The 16493-nt window shown below is 36.5% G+C and overlaps 2 protein-coding genes across 3 annotated transcripts in view; one reads left to right on the top strand and one right to left on the bottom strand.

Annotated features, from left to right (window-relative positions):
- SETD4 (SET domain containing 4) overlaps window positions 1-3183 on the bottom strand; it is a 39972-nt gene extending 36789 nt beyond the window's left edge. The window contains exons 1-2 of one of the 2 annotated variants that reach the window (XM_074300676.1): window positions 3081-3172; window positions 2501-2536 (exon numbers count right to left, since the gene is read on the bottom strand). In XM_074300676.1, the coding sequence (XP_074156777.1) occupies window positions 2501-2536; window positions 3081-3123 (79 nt within the window). In that variant the 5' untranslated portion in view covers window positions 3124-3172. Of the gene's footprint in view, window positions 1-2500; window positions 2537-3080 lie in introns of both variants that reach the window. The other variant, XM_074300677.1, reaches the window with a different exon arrangement.
- Window positions 3184-8067: 4884 nt separating this feature from the next.
- CBR1 (carbonyl reductase 1) lies at window positions 8068-16218 on the top strand. The gene is made up of 3 exons (XM_074300675.1): window positions 8068-8524; window positions 9294-9401; window positions 15502-16218. Exons 1-3 carry the CDS (start codon window positions 8239-8241, stop codon window positions 15936-15938), a joined length of 831 nt encoding a protein of 276 aa, XP_074156776.1. The 5' UTR covers window positions 8068-8238; the 3' UTR covers window positions 15939-16218.
- Window positions 16219-16493: the final 275 nt, after the last annotated feature.

Below are 16493 nucleotides of genomic sequence, written 5' to 3'. Positions count from 1 at the left end.
TTGTTTCCCCATCATATGGAATAAAACACCTTTGTATACTTAAAGATATACAATAAAACTTCTAGAATCTAGAACACAAATATTTGAATGAATGTTGACAACTATTTTTGCATGTATTTTGAAAAATTTAAAAAAAAAAAAACATTTTTTTTAAAGAAAAGTAAAAGGAGGAAAACCAAATCATGAGTATCAAAAATTTTAGGAAAAAGCTTATTCAAAACCAATGAAGAAGAAATAAAAATTTGATTATAAATTACTTTTCCTTTAAAAAAAAACAAAAACCTAAATTATCAGTAGCAAAAATGAAAAGGGTGAATACACCATCAATAAAGACGAAATTAAATAAAAAACAATAAAATGTTTAAGTTGTGCCTAATTAAATCAATGCTGCATCTTTGTTAATATCTTTTCCATAAGATCATTCATCGTACATGACAACAAGATTATATGATAATCAGTTCTGATGGATGTGGCTCTTTTCAACAATGAGATGATTCAGGCCAGTTCCAATGATCTTGTGATGAAACAAGCCATCTGCAATCAGAGAGGAGACTGAAGGTGGTTCACAACATAGCATTTTCACTTTTTGTTATTTGGTTGCATTTTGTTTTTTTCTCATTTTTTTACCTGTTTGATTTGATTATGTTTGATTGTGCAGCAAGATAATTGCATAAATTGGATTGCATATTGGATTTAACAAATTTTACCATGTTTAACATACATTAGATTACTTGCCATCTTATATTTAATCTTCACAATCACTCTGGGAGATAAGTGCTGTTATTAATTCTCACATTAATTCTTACAAAGAAGCAAATTGAATAGGTTTACATAGCTAGTAAATGAGGCCAAATTTAGATTCAGGTTTTCCTAACTCCAGGAAGTTGTCCCCTATTTAGAAGACAAGAAAAACAAACCCTTACAAATATATATAGTTAGCCCACCTGCTGAGATTGTTTACTGGGGTGTGGATGCAGTGAATGCTATAGCAGGGAGAATTGAGTGCCTAGATGAGCAAATCTTAAAAAGGCTCAAGTAGGGTCCAATGCTAGCCACTGCACCACCTAGATGTCCAAATGATGTTTGCTCTGTAGAGGTTTTACATGATTTTATCATAAAACACACTCTCACTCTCTCTCTCTCTCTCTGTATATATATATATGTTATATATATATAAAGCTCTTCATATAACTATACCATGCTAGTAGGTCTACATCCCCAAATAGATCAAAAGAAAGAGAAAAGAAGGAGTAACCAGGTGGCTCAGTGGACAGAGCACCAGCCTTGAAGTCAGGAGGACTTGGGTTCAAATGTGACCTCTAACACTTGACTCTGGGCAAGTCACTTAACCCCAATTGCTTTAGCAAGTTAGAAAGAGAAAAAGAATCCATGCAGATAAATATAATTATAGCCGTTCTTTTGGTGTTAGAAAAGAATTGGAAACTGAGGGGGAATGGGGAATGCTTAAATAAGTTATGGTATATATATGATAGGAAATGCTACTTTGCTGTAAGAAATGATGAAGGGAATGATTTCATAAGAACCTGGGAAGTTTTGTATGAACTGGTGAAAAGTAAAATGAGAAAAAATCAGGAGAATGATTCATACAATAATAATTCTATAAGATAAACAACTTTGAAAGACTTAGGAAATCTGATCAACACCCTAACTAATCACAATTCCAAGGACTCACGAGGAGACATGCAATATATCCACTTCCAGTGACAGAGCTAGGAAGTCAGATTTAAGCGTTCTTTGGACTCGGTTACTGCAAGAATTTGTTTTGCTTACCTATATGTATTTGTAAAGATTAGTTTTTCTTGTCTTCTAAATAGTGAGGAGGGAGGAAAAGAATTCAGAAGTAAAGATAAAACTGAATTAAAAAAAAAACTACATATACATTTAAAAATTAAAAAAGAATTGTGAGATTTTACTAAATTCATACAAGAAATGCTTTTTGAACTTGTTTGGCCACTTTACGTTTCATCTTTAGTAAAAATTAAACATTCTATCAGACAAAAAAGAATTCTTTCAGGAGAAAATTATTTTTCAGTTGTTATAATTGTCTATGTTGAAAGCCCTTTATAAAGGGAAGCAGGGCAGTTTTATATGGATATCTTTTTTTTTTTTTTGGTCCCCTGAGGCTGGGGTTAAGGGACTTGCCCAGGGCCACACAGCTAGGAAGTATTAAGTGTCTGAGACCAGATTTGAACTCAGGTCCCTGACTTTAGGGCTGGTGCTCCATCTCCAACACAAATATTTGCAAGGATGGGAACATTACTGGAGTTGGACACTACTGGAAACTACTCAAAAGCAATAACGCCAGACATTTTTGTTAAAGTTCTTTTATACAAGCTAATACTTTAAACACCCAACCAGAAACGCTGCTTAGTGAAATTTCCACAGAGCAGTAATAAATATTTTAATGAAATATCTGCTAAGAACTTTGCACAGATGGTTTTCACTTAAAGTCCAGGGGAGCTCTTGGACAAGTACTTACCAAAACATTGCAAACATGTGAAACTTTCAACATTCACTGCAAATGGTTCCCAAATTAAATGATAGCCGTTTAAAAAAAAAAAAAAAAAAAAAAAAAAAGATACTACAAGGGTCGTGGTTTAGGTAACCCAGGGCCAAAAGATGCCACTTTCTCTCTCCAAAGCGTGGTGCTGAAGCCTAATCCTTAAATCCCAGAATCCTCCTCTTTTTTCCCCGTGGCAGAAACATTGGAGTCGTCCCCAAACAGCTGCACCAGAAAAGCACGTGGTCCCTCTACCCGGGCCTCCCCCATCCCACGCGTCCGGAGGGAGAACCAGGAAGGGCGATTTGGGAGAAGAGGGGGTGAGAGACGAAGAGTGGGGGAAGCAGGAAAGATAGAGAGGAAAAAGGAAGCTGCTGCAAGGGGAAGGCCTGCCAGCAAGTGGTGGAGAGGAGGAGGAAGGAGAGAAAAAAAGGAGAGTCAACAAGCCCAGCCCCTCCGGGCTCCGCAAACTAAAAAAAATCTAGCCCGGCAGTCTTGGGATTCTTCCAGGGCCTCCAGGCTGCAAAATGAAATCCGGGAAGCTGGTTTAGGGCCTAACCTCTCTGGAGCGATAGGTCACTCGGGATCCCGGGATTTCTCATTTCTACCGTAAGAACGTGTTCTCCCGTCCTCCCCAATCAAACAGCCCCAGCCTCCGCGAGTGCCCAACCCACCTCCTCCCAAAGCGCAGGAGAGGGGCGTGGTCGTTGCTCGTAAATTCCGGACTGCTTCCGTCTCCGAGAGCGCCGGAGTTCAGTGTCCGCTCCTAATAAACGGGGACCGTAATAGTAAAGCACGCAGAATTGTTTTTAAGAGCAGATGAGATTTTTTTTTCAAGTGCTTAGCCTGGTACTCAGCAAATACCATGTCCATGTTTTATTCCTTTCCCTTCCGTCCTCCTTATGCAGAATAAATATCATATAAATTATCTAAAGAATTCTTTTACGTTGTATGTTTTGTTGTAAGATAAAATGTAGATGACCCCTGTGGCAACAGTTTTAAAATTTGTTTTTTCCTCTACGGGAGACTAGGCCAAAAACTCTTAAGTGATCACGGGGCTCTCCCAGAAGGATCTGTAATTTCCCTGGGCTATATGTCATCAGTCTATGAGGGAATTGAAGGACCTCCCTCTCCACTAGGGAGCACTCCTCTCCCGCATCATAGGCCTGAATACTTTTGGAGTACTTACGTAACCCTATTTTACATGTCACTTGATGTTTATCACATGAGGACCTTTGAACAAGGTTGGAAGGGGTTTTTTTCTTGTAATATCTTAGAAGCAATTCTGAATGATCTTGAAATAAGAATTGAGGAAACTGGCTTGCTGTTAAAAAAAAAAAAAAGGCTTTAAGCAGCATTTTATTCTATCAATTCTAATGCTCTTTAAAATTAATCAAGAAATATAATAGAAACTTATATTTCCAACATTTCAGAGATATTTCTAAATGGCATTAAAGAGAAAAAGAAATAAAAACAGGAAAAACATCCATTTGAACCAAAACTATATAGAGGAGGTCCGTGCTGAAAGTCCTATAAATGTGAGGGCTTTGCCAGATCAAGTTACAAAATATCTGGAGATGGAAGAAGTCAAAGTTATGGGGAAAGAAATTTCAGACCTTAGAATAGGAGAGAAGATAAACTAAGGAAATAATAACTACTGATCTGTCTATTATCTTATCTATTAAAAACCTTTAAGGGGGTCGCTAGGTGGCGCAGTGGATAGAGCACCAGCCCTGAATTCAGGAGGACCTGAGTTCCAATGTGATGACACTTAACTCTTCTTAACTGTGTGCCCCTGGGCAAGTCACTTAACCCCAGCCTCAGGGGAAAAAAAAACAAAAACAAAAAAAACCTTTAAGATATGACAAATCAAGGGCTTTATCATTAAGGAGGCTGATAGTGAACAGGCACACTTTCACAAGTGTTCAAAAAGTGACTATTTTTTGACAATTTTTAACTCTATTTGATAACTATATATTATAAGTGCAAAAGAGCTTGGTTATTACTGTCAACCAAGTTTTGCAACTTCAATAGGTCTTCCTCTAATAGATTTAGTTATCTATTTATTTAGATTTTTTTTTTCTTGACTAGGTGAAAGAAGCCATTCCTTCCTCAATTGCTTTATCCTTAATCACTGAATGAGTTGATCTCATTCAAATTGAAACCTGTTAAAGAACTTAGTTTAAAAAACGCCTTCATATACCATTTCATCTAAGGTCATCTCCAGTGTTCCTGATCAATATCTGTCACTGGACCCACATGCCGCTGGAGGAGAAAGTGAGGCAGGTAACGTAGCACAACCCTCCCTCACTTAAATCCAATTCATTTGCATGTCATGACATCACCTCAAGATTCCTTGGATCTCTTCAAGAAGGAAGGACAAACAACAACAGAATGACTCCTCATTCTCACTATCTCCATATATTCAACCTGTTGCCAAATTCTGTTATTTTTTCCTTCACCAAATCTCTATGTCATTTTCGCTCCAATCCCATAACTACCATCTTAATTCAGACCATTGCCTCTCATCTGAACTATCAGCCTCCTAATTGAGGTCTCCCTCCTGGAATCTCTTCAATCTAATCTTTCACTCAGTGGCCAAGGATCTTCCTAAAGGGCAGGTGATGCTTTTTTGCTTCTCAAAAGATTACACTATTATTCTTTTTTTCTTTTCTTTTTAAGAAGTACATTATTTGGTTAAATATTTCCTGATTATACTTTTTTTTATCTTTTTTTTAAATATATATTTTTTATTAATTTTATAATTATAATTTTTTTTGACAGTATGATTGATGGGGATTAAGGTCTCTTTAAGATTCCTTTCTAATTGTCCAACCCATGGCTGACCTTGATTCACAAATCCTGGTCAAAGGCATCCTTTGAATATCCGGGCCCAGTCCCCCACTATCTGCTCAGCTTCCCCCAGCTCTCACCTAATTTGAGCTAACTGAAAAGTCCACTAAGAACAGGAGCCCTCCCAGCCAACACATGGTATCCTTCCAGCCATGTAAGGGTTCCTGCCCACCCAGCAGCTACCTCTGGCCCTGATGTCTTTCTAACTGAGCTTTACTTCCAATTTCCTACAATAAACCTTTTATTTATCAATCTAGGTTTTCAGGCCTGTAAATTCATTTACAGGGGACACTGCGCCTCATGGGATCTTTGCGCCGAGAAATGGGGTTCCCCCTTTCCTTTCCCTCATTAAGTACATATGCATGGGTAATTTTTTTTTTTTTACAACATTATCCCTTGTATTCACTTTTAAATTTTCCTCTCTCTCTCTCTACCCCCTCCCCTAGATGACAGGCAATCCCATACATGTTAAATGTGTTACAGTATATCCTAGATACAATATATGTGTGTAAAACCGAATTTTTTGTTGCACGATAAGAATTGGATTCAGAAGGTAAAAGTAACCTGGGTAGAAAGACAATAGTGCAAACAATTTACACTCAATTCCCAGTGTTCCTTCTCTGGGTGTAGCTGAATCTGTCCATCATTGATCAACTGGAACTGAATTAGCTCTTCTTTATGTTGAAGATATCCACTTCCATCAGAATACATCCTCATACAGTATTGTTGTTGAAGTGTATTATAATAATCTCCTGGTTCTGCTCATTTCACTCAGCATCAGTTCATATATGTCTCTCCAAGCCTCTCAGTATTCATTCTGCTGGTTATTTCTTACAGAATAATATTCCATAATATTCATATACCACAATTTATCCAACCATTCTCCAGTTGATGGACATCCATTCATTTTCTAGTTTCTAGCCACTATGTGCATTCTTGCACATACAGATCCTTTTCCCTTCTTTAAAATCTCTTTGGGATATAAGCCCAGTAGTAGCACTGTTGGATCAAAGGGCATGCACAGTTTGATAACTTTTTGGGCATAATTCCAAATTACTCTCCAGAATGGTTGGATTCTTTCACAACTCCACCAACAATGCATCAGTGTCCCAGTTTTCTCACATCCCCTCCAACACTGATTATACTTTTTAAAAATTGGCATTCTTTTTTGAAAAAATCTCCCTCCTGCCCTTCATTGAGAAGACAAGCAGTATATAATATGCATGAAGTCAATTACACTGTTTTTCCGAAATCAAACATAAACTCCTCTATGAAGTATTTAAAACCCTCCAGAACCAGGACGTTCCCTTCTTTTGCCATTTTTTTTTTTTTTTTAACACTTCAGTCTTCTTCTGGTACACTGGCTTTCTTGTGTTTCCATACTCCAGCCATCTCCATTCTCCCTGCTTGAGTATTGCGGGTCCCTCAGACTCAGAACTTTCTCCCTCCTCACTTCTGCCTAATAAGATCTGACTTTGGTAAAGTGTCAGCACAAATCCCACCCCATGCAAGAATCCTTTCCTGTATCCCCTTTAATGTCACAAAGTAGGCACTCCTTAAATACTTGCTGATGCTTTATCTCACACAGGGTAAACTTAATCTACCATAGAGATAAACTTCCCAAGATATTTCCCACTAATTCTTTGTGTATCTTGGCAGTTTTCCAGATCTGCGGCTCACTATTCTGCCATGATAGTTCTGCCAATGGGTCCATGGAACTAAAACGTATGTTGCTAAATTAGGGGGAAATTAGGAGGCCTTGGGAGAAACAAATTAGGGGGAAAACAAGTTTTGTTTTTTTTTAATTTTTGATGATTAATAATCCAATAACTTTCCTGTAAATAGTCAATTTCCAGCTCTTTCTTTAACAGAAAAAAAAAAAATCAAATTAGTGTAAAGCTATTTCACAACTGTCTTCTCTCATTAAATGAGAGTCAACAGCACCCAACATCTAGGGATTTGCTCAGGGCATTCCAAAATCAGCAGTTGTTTTTGTCACATGTACATTAATAAGCATTGTCATACACAGAATTCTCTGTAGAAATTCACTCATAAACATCACCATTTCCCAAAAAAAAAAAAAAAAAAAAAAAAAAAAAAAAGGTTACAAATAAGATGAAATCATCAAGGGAGAAATGATATTGATATTTTTAATATACCATATGAAGTTCTTTTATTTGCCTTTGGTAATTAAGTTACTCCAAGTATTTACATGAAAATTATCAATTATTATGGCACTCATTAACAGACTTTTCTACAAATTAAAAAGTAGCAAAGGAGTTATTTCCCAAGTTATTTAAAAAATATGATGGATTTTGAAAAATATCACCTCACTAATAAGAATGAAAAAAACCTGTCTAAAAAAAATACCGAAATAGAAACCAAGTCTATAATAACTAGTATGAAATTATATTAAGTTAAAACATTTACAGCTGAAGCTGAGATCAATCAATAAGTGAGTGGAGAAGGGGTCTTGTTTATAGCAGTGACTACCAAAAACAAGTATTTATGGCTAAATAATTATCCCAAGAGAGCAACAGAGGGAGATAAAAGAAAACGTTCAACCTTTTTAAAGGTTTGTGGGGGGGTTTGGTTTTTTGCTCCCCGCACTCCCCCCCTCCACCTGGAACTTTAGAGGAGAAAAACAGGCGGAGAAGAGAACTTGGGAAGTTACGCATTCAGGCTCAGCCAGTAGCCCTACGGCGGGAGGAGCTGCGCCTGCGTATATGAACTTTAGAACCTGTGCCTGTTCTCCCTCGCCGCTCGGGCATTAACGCTCGCTTTCCCTCCCGGCGTGCGTTTCCCCTACCACTCGTTCCCCGAGTCACTGTTTTGGATTTCCTGCCCCCCACCACAGCCCGGTCATGTCTGCCAACAAGGTGGCCGTGGTGACGGGGAGTAACAAGGGGATCGGCTTCGCCATCGTGCGCGATCTGTGCAAGAAATTCTCCGGGGATGTGATTCTCACCTCCAGGGATGTGAGCCGGGGCCAGGAGGCTGTGAAGAAGCTGAAGGAGGAGGGGCTGAACCCGCTTTTCCACCAGTTGGACATCGATGACCAGCAGAGCATTCAGACCCTGGGGAAATATCTAAAGGAGCGGTACGGGGGTGTGGATTTGCTTGTCAACAATGCTGGAATGGCCTTCAAAGGTATGAAAAGGGGTGAGAGTGTGTAAATGAGTCACTGAAATTGATTATACTGTCAGTAACACTTCCTCCACTTTGGGGTAAGTGACCTTAGAATACAAGGTTTGTTGTAATAGTCACTGGTTGCTGATGCATTCTCCTACTCTTCGGGACCTCGTGGATCTTACTGCCCTTGGGGTTTTCTTGGAGGAAATACTGGTGTGGTTTGCGGGTTTTCTGGAGAACTGATGATAAACGGGTTAAGTGACTTGCCTAAGGTCACACAACTAATATCTGGGACCTAATTTGAGCTCAGATACTATCATTGCGGGCCCAGCGCTCCAACTGGAGAAATTGACTTACTTATGTGTCCTAGCCCTCTAGTAGAGTGCAAACAGGGCACTTACTTGATGTTCTATCCCCAGTGATGGTTTTGTTTGCACGTAGTTTTTTCTGTAAGCCTTTGGTGAATTGAAGTTGTTGAATCTTTGTACTTTACAAAGCATATCGATGTAACTGTCAGGTTTCTGGGTTCCCAAGGTGTCAGATTCCCGGAGGTTATTGGTAATGTTATTGTATACCTCCAAGTACATCTTATATAATCACAGATTGCATTTCTATGTATACTCTTGTATACCTCCAAGTACATCTTATATAATCACAGATTGCATTTCTATGTATACTCTCTCAAGAAGGTAATTTCTTCCCTTTACAAATAGAAAGGCTCAATTTGATTACTGTTTCAATTATTCTTCATTTTCTTTTGCCTCTTCCACTTTTTTTTTTTTTCTAGTTGCTGATACCACACCTTTTCCTGTTCAAGCCGAGGTGACTATGAAAACCAACTTTTTTGGTACCAGAGCTGTATCTGCAGAATTACTGCCTCTGATAAAACCCCAAGGTAAATATTTGAAATTCAAAACACTAATCTTGTTATGTACAAGAAGGAATGATCTAGAACAATCAAATATTCTGGCTCCAATTCTAAAATATTGTTTTTGCTGATTATTCCAAAGGTCGGGGCCTTCATTCTAACAGTTGTAAAGAAGAAATTAGATTTGATAATCTCTAATGTCACTCCCACCTCTGTTTCTAGGTTACATGGTTCCTCCCTTTTAATTTAGGGAGATTGGGAAATGTTTAACTAAATTATGTAAAGCATGACTTAGCAAAAAAAAAAAAAAAATACAAATCTCTGCATGATTTCTCTCCCTACAAAAAGATAAAAGAATTTAGGAACTCAGAGTTGTTTTTTTTTTTCCACCCCATGATGATCTGGAAGATAATTTATTCCCAAAGGAATATTTAATTTTAAATTATTTGTAAAATGCTGCTTGGGACACCCCCACACCTTTAGAGGAAATTTTTTCCTCTGAATAAGATCTCCTGATTGGTTAATGCAACTGTAGCCCCCCCAAACCTTACCACCAGTCTTGTGTGGGACAAAGACCACTGGCTCAAATAAATCAAGATTTCTCAAGATAGAAGGAGAAAGAAATTCTATTATGCTCTTGCAAGAAAAGGTGTCTCCCTCCCAACAAGCAGTCAGGCAAAGAGAGGCAGTTTTCATTTAATCATGTAGTAACAATTCCACCTTGTAGCCACACTCAGGAATAATCAGGTGGCTTCTTTTTCAGAAGAACACCACTGGGGAATCAAGTCAGAAGGAACCTATCTTAAGGGTGATAAGGTCAAAAAGATACAAATAATCAGCAGGAAATTCCTGTCTGAGGAGAGGTTAAAGGAGATAACTTGAGACACAAATGATTAAGAGAAATTCCTGTCTTATTTACAAATATCTCCGGAACCTCTTGGATAACATCTCTATACAAACTTTGTTTTATGACCCTGTTGTGTATAAAAGGAATCTCTAAAATTGTTTTCCTCACACTTGGTTTATCCTTGCCTTGTGCCCATCAACTGGTATCCCCTTGCCAGGCAGTTTGGCCTTTCTGGAGGCCAAATGCCTGTCTATCCCTTTACTATCAGTAAAGACTCTGTTTTGACACACCATTGATAGGGAATTCATTCCCTATCTGGACCTGCCCTTGGTTACTTTGGGGAAGGAGAGAGAGGTAATCAGACAACCAGACAAGGTCTGATCCATCTCGGCTTAGAGCTTCAGTTTCTCCTCATCTAGGGGAGGGGGCAAGATTGTCCTCACAGCTCTTGCCCAAATACTTACTTCACTTGTAACAATTGAGGATCATACTCTTCTAAGTAGCTTATGGCATATTCCTTTCAGATGGATTACTGAGTTGATCGATCAGATAATCACACCTAAATTTAAAACTCCAAATAATATGAGCTACAGTCCCAGATTTTATCTCAAATAGCAAATGTCATTAATCAAAGCTTTAGGTGAATTACCTCTGAAGGATCATATATCCTAAATAAGTATTGACTATGATCTTACATTGATAATAGTAAGAGATTCATTTGAAGAAGTTCACAGCTTATCTTTCATATCTAAGTAGATGGTTTTAAATCCAACATTACAGAAATCATTTTGCTTTTACAATGTTCAATAAATAGAAAAATTCTAAATTGCATATTGTCTATAGCAGAAACATTCACAAAGCAATAAACTACTATACTCAGAATTCCTTTAAATAATGGGTACAAGATGACTCAATACAACCAATTAAAACAGGAAAAACTAAATATACATAAGAGATTTCATTTAACATATTTGACTCCCTTTCTTTGTAGTAAAAACTCATTCTGGCATAAAGGAACATTATAAATCACTTATATATAGCAAACTAGTATATTATTAATAAACTTATTCCTTGTTTGGAGACTGTAAAATCTAAAGAAACTCCTTTCCCAGAGCTGTCAAAATGGTTTCAAGAAGCATAGTATTTAATCTTTTAAATAGGGATGTTGAAAGGGGGGCATATAAAGTTTTAATAGTCCATCCTTCACAAATCCACTTATTATTGATTGCAATCTTATTTTTCCCTCCATAGTGTATTATTTAACACACACACCACATTCTCTGGATTTTTCAGATTGATTTTAAATGGGGAATTTTTAAACCTTTCTTCTCTCTGCCATTCATATTCTACCAAAGGAGGGTGCATTTGAATTCTGAAACCAATTGTATAATTCAGTCTCTACTTGACAAGTTATTCCCACCTCTGGTATTTACGTCTATCCAGGTAATTAGAAGTGACTTCTATCCTGAAACTCCTGACAATTTACAGAGTGAGGATGTCTCTACTCCAGTAACTATTAATCTCATTTTTGCTTTTGTTCTACACCTACAGTAATTACTGTGGATTTTAACATAATGAACAGTCTTAGAATTTTCATAAGTAACAGCCAAATGGTCAGCTGTAATTTCCTCTTTATTTCATAAGCAAGGGTAGAAATAACCAATTTCCTAAATTACATTTACTGAGTTAATAAAGCTGATAATAACAACAGGTTCTTTAACACATTTTCCACCTCCTTTTAGTTTTTTAGTTTATATTTTAATAACATTTAGGGTATGAGATAAACCAAATTTGACTTCTACAGTCTCAGAACTCATTGGCTCATCAGTTCAGGTAGAACAGAACCAATCTATATCACAATCAATTAAGTTTCCAATTTTAACACACATACCAATTTAACGTTATTTTAAAATTAACCAATACAAAATCATAAAAAGCATTTACAGGCTTATTTGGTATAACTCCTTCTGATGTGACAGTTTCACATGAGCTTTCAGGGGAGGGAGACTTGAAGTTCCTGTTTCTAAGTCAGATGATTTTTGGTGAATGAAAGCAGCCTAAGGTTTGAACAAATTTATCATAATGACTCTAAAAAATTTTCATCTATCCCACTCAGTCTTAAATACATCTTTTTTTTTTTTTTTTTTTTTTTCTGTAGTGAATTGGGAGAAAAGGAGGAAAGAGAATATTTGTCATTAAAGTCATATTTCTCATCCGAAAAGCACATTTCCCTTTCATGTATTTAGCTAAAGAAAGCACACAGTTTAACAGCAAATTTTTTGAAAGTTTGTTTTAAAAAAATGCTGATCATTAGAATAAGACAACTGGTTAAGGTAGCTGGTCTCCCTTCAGATGAGTTAAGGCAGTCTTTAGAGTAAGAAGTACTTTAATATCCTGAGGATTTATCTTTACCTAGATGAGAGAACATTGTACAGATGATTCCTTCCTAGAGGCCAGTGATATTTTAAATGATAAGATGGTTTCATTTCCTAAATCTCCAGAGAGCTGGATACTCAAAATAACAATAGGCCAAAAAATATAGAGCAAACTACACAGGTTACCGGGTGGATAAAGTTTTGCTGGAACCAATTTGAACCCAAGCTGATTGCTCAGTTTTCATAAACATTTACACTTTGGAAATCAGCAGAAGTTAGAAATCACAGCTTGATTTGTTGTGGATTTTCTAGACTTAAGAGATGATAGAAAAAATGTTAATAATGTAGATACACTTGTGTCCTGTGTATATCTCAAACACAAAACACTGTTCCCTTCCCCAGTAACAGCACTGAACTGATCCCTCCTCTATTCCTAGACGCTTTTTTAATTGCTATATCACACCGCTAATTCACTTAGTAAACTTGTAATCCATTAAAACCCCTGAATTTTTCAGAATTTTTATTAAAATGCCTCTCCAATCATGAATTTCATTTTATTAGATTCAGCCAGGATCCTAGCTTGCCAAGGTCCTTTTCTTAGTTATCAGCTGTTCCCCCCCCCTTATTTTTTCTGTCATTTCCAATGTAAAAAGGCATTCACCTATGTATCATAGACAGAAACTAATCCTGAGCCAAGGTCTTAATTCTTCTTTGATTCTTCTCTGCTGAACTGAACCAAAAAAACAAACTTTCCTATCTTCCCTCACCTAGTTCTAGATCATTCTGAACTTTGAAAATTGCTAACACTATTTTTATAGGACTGTGCCGCACTCTAGCAATCATCTGTATATTTTTATTCAAAATCTTGATTTGATTAATGAATTCCCTATACATCCAGATGGGTCTTTTAAGACAGATCCCATTTTTTTCCTACTCATAAGAATTGTATCTCCTAAATTTTTTTCTACCAGCAAACCCTTTTCTCCAGAGAAATTTTTATATGACCTTGGATAATCAGGCATATAAAATAGATATACAAGTCAAACATTTACTGACAATACATTTTAATTTTTAACCAGTAAGGGTTAATCCGTTAGTGTGATCCATGATAACAGAAAAGGGAGCTCTAGGTGCAGACATCAGCCCTGGCAGTAAGGAGCTGAGCTGTGGAGAAGAGTGGTCCCAGGGTTCCTAGCCAAGTGAGGATGAGTTGAGGAGGTCTCCAGAGGGGATGCTGCATGTAAAATCATGGTAATGAGGCAGTTTGGAAGGTTTCTGTTTAGAAAGATCATAGGGATTGCAGAAGATTGTAACCAGAAGGAACTTCAGAAATGATTGTGCAGTCCTTTTTACTTTTCAAATAAGTTACCTTTATTGTTTAGAATATTCCTTTAGAATAAAATATTCCTTAGAATGCCAGCACTCTGACCAAGGTTGCTCATTTGCTTAGAGGGAGATTCACTGAGACCAATACGCACTTTTTTAATAATCTGACTCCCAGCCCCTGCTCTGCGCATTACTAAGTTCCTTTGGGGGAAATTTACCTTATCTTTCCAACCTCCATTTCCTTCTCTACATTAAAAGTCTCATAAAAATGTCACATTGATTCTTACTATCTTTCATATAAATTATTCACTCTGGGATTCTCTCCAATTGCTTGAAATAAGTATTTGCATGATTGAAAAAAATATATATGTATATATATATAGATATATATCTAGTGTGCATATATTGAGAGGCGTATATGTGTGCATATATGTGTATATCTGTATATGTGTATGTATGTATATAGATATAACAATAAGTTTCCTAGTAACATCTTACTGAATATCTAAATGACTTTAAAATAATTTTTATATCAACAGAAGAAAACTAATTCTTAAAAATCATAAGTAAAAAAAGATGAAAAAGTATTGTGATCAGTGGAACAACTAATATGGCTCCCAAGAAGACTAGTGAGTTACATATCTCACCTCTTTGGCATGAACATGAATACAGAACGAGATATTTGTCCCAGATACAACCCAATACAACATCAGTTGGTTTTGCTTGACTATGTTTATTTATTTATTTTTAAGAGAATGCTTTTAGGAGGGGAGTATTGTGAAGACACAGCAAAAAGTGATGCAAAAAAAGATGCCCCCAAAATGGAGAAAAATTAAAAAAAAAAAAAAAAGCAGAAAAAAACTTCAGACAAAAAAAACAAGTTGTATGTAATAGAATTGTGGTTGTAGATGCCCTTTGTTTATGGGAATGATAATAATTAATGACCATAGGTTCACAATGAAAAATAGGTATTTTGAATATAACATTTATTCATTTTTCACAGTGTCCCTCTGTGATGCTTTGCCAGGCTGTAGATATGGCCCTAACTCCATACAGATTTTCACAGGACCACACTAGCTTCATCTTTATCTGACAATAAATTTTTTACCATACCACCCATGCAAGAAAATACATTTAAATCAACAGGACCTTTTTACTTGTCATTTGAAAGATACATGCAAAGATATCTGCATAGGGCTAAGATTTATATGCTCTTTGGATTGTATGATTTTATGACCAGTCTGAATGGAAATTTCACTGTTTCAGAAGAGTTTTAATTAAATATTGATAAGTTCAATTCTTCATATAACATTGCCATCTGTGTTCATATATACAAATTAAGTACTGTCGATAGAAAGTGCATTTTTTTCCCATTTATTTCATTTATTACTCCTTTGGAAAATAATTTTTAGAAGTGTGAACAAACCATAGTTTCCTGTCCTACCAAAATAAAAAGTTGCAGCCTCAATTATTAAAAATGTACATGTATCTCATAAATTAATGAAGAAATAATTATAAATTAAATTCTCTAAGAGAATACTTTGTTGAAAACATGATATCTTCATATGTTTTATTGCAGGTAGAGTGGTGAATGTCTCCAGCATGGTGAGCTTACGTTCTCTTAAAAACTGCAGCCCAGAACTGCAGCAGAAGTTTCGGAGCAACACGATCACAGAGGACGAGTTGGTGGGGCTCATGAACAAGTTTGTGGAGGATACAAAGAAGGGAGTGCATGAGAAGGAAGGCTGGCCTAACTCTGCTTATGGAGTGTCCAAGATTGGAGTCACTGTCTTGTCTAGAATCCATGCCAGGCAACTGAATGAGCAGAGAAAGGGGGATAATATTCTTCTAAATGCCTGCTGTCCAGGATGGGTGAGAACCGACATGGCAGGGCCCAAGGCTACCAAAAGTCCAGAAGAAGGAGCTGAAACCCCAGTTTATTTAGCTCTGTTACCCCCAAATGTTACAGAACCTCATGGCCAATTTGTAATGGAGAAAAAAGTTGAAAAATGGTAATTTTAATTTGTGAGTCCATTTTAGTAACACTTGAATGTTATACATCTAGAGTTTGATTTAAAAATACATTTAGAAATAAAAATAAAAGTATTTTGTAGCTGTGTTATCACAGCTAATTCCTATAAGATATTCTCTTTGAGTTGCCTACTTCTCACATAAGTCTAACAGAGCTATATTAACTAAATGTTTGTAATATATTTTAAAAAAGTGAAATTCAGATCATAAAAGTGGAATAAAAAGTTTTCAAAAAGCTCCCAATAAATCATTAAATACTCTGAAATTTTAGTTATCTTATATAACCAAGTTTTACATACATCATCTGCATCATCACAGAAATAAATACAAGAAGGTTTCTTATGCTGGGGAAGTACCAGTATAACAGGTCAATAAGACAGGGTTCAAGGGGGACACTTGTGCTTTGGGATATTTACTAGGCCATTCATTATAAGCTGTCAGGGTGACCTGGTAAAATACCTTTCTCATATTGCAAGCTACCTTTTTTGTAAAGCTTCCTTCTACAGGAATTCTGTTATAATTTCCAAGATATTTTGTAAA

This window comes from Sminthopsis crassicaudata, chromosome 3 (genome assembly GCF_048593235.1).
Source record: "Sminthopsis crassicaudata isolate SCR6 chromosome 3, ASM4859323v1, whole genome shotgun sequence".
Taxonomy (NCBI): domain Eukaryota; kingdom Metazoa; phylum Chordata; class Mammalia; order Dasyuromorphia; family Dasyuridae; genus Sminthopsis; species Sminthopsis crassicaudata.
The sequence above is the reverse complement of the archived record's forward strand: the minus strand, read 5'-3'. Positions and strand labels throughout refer to the sequence as shown.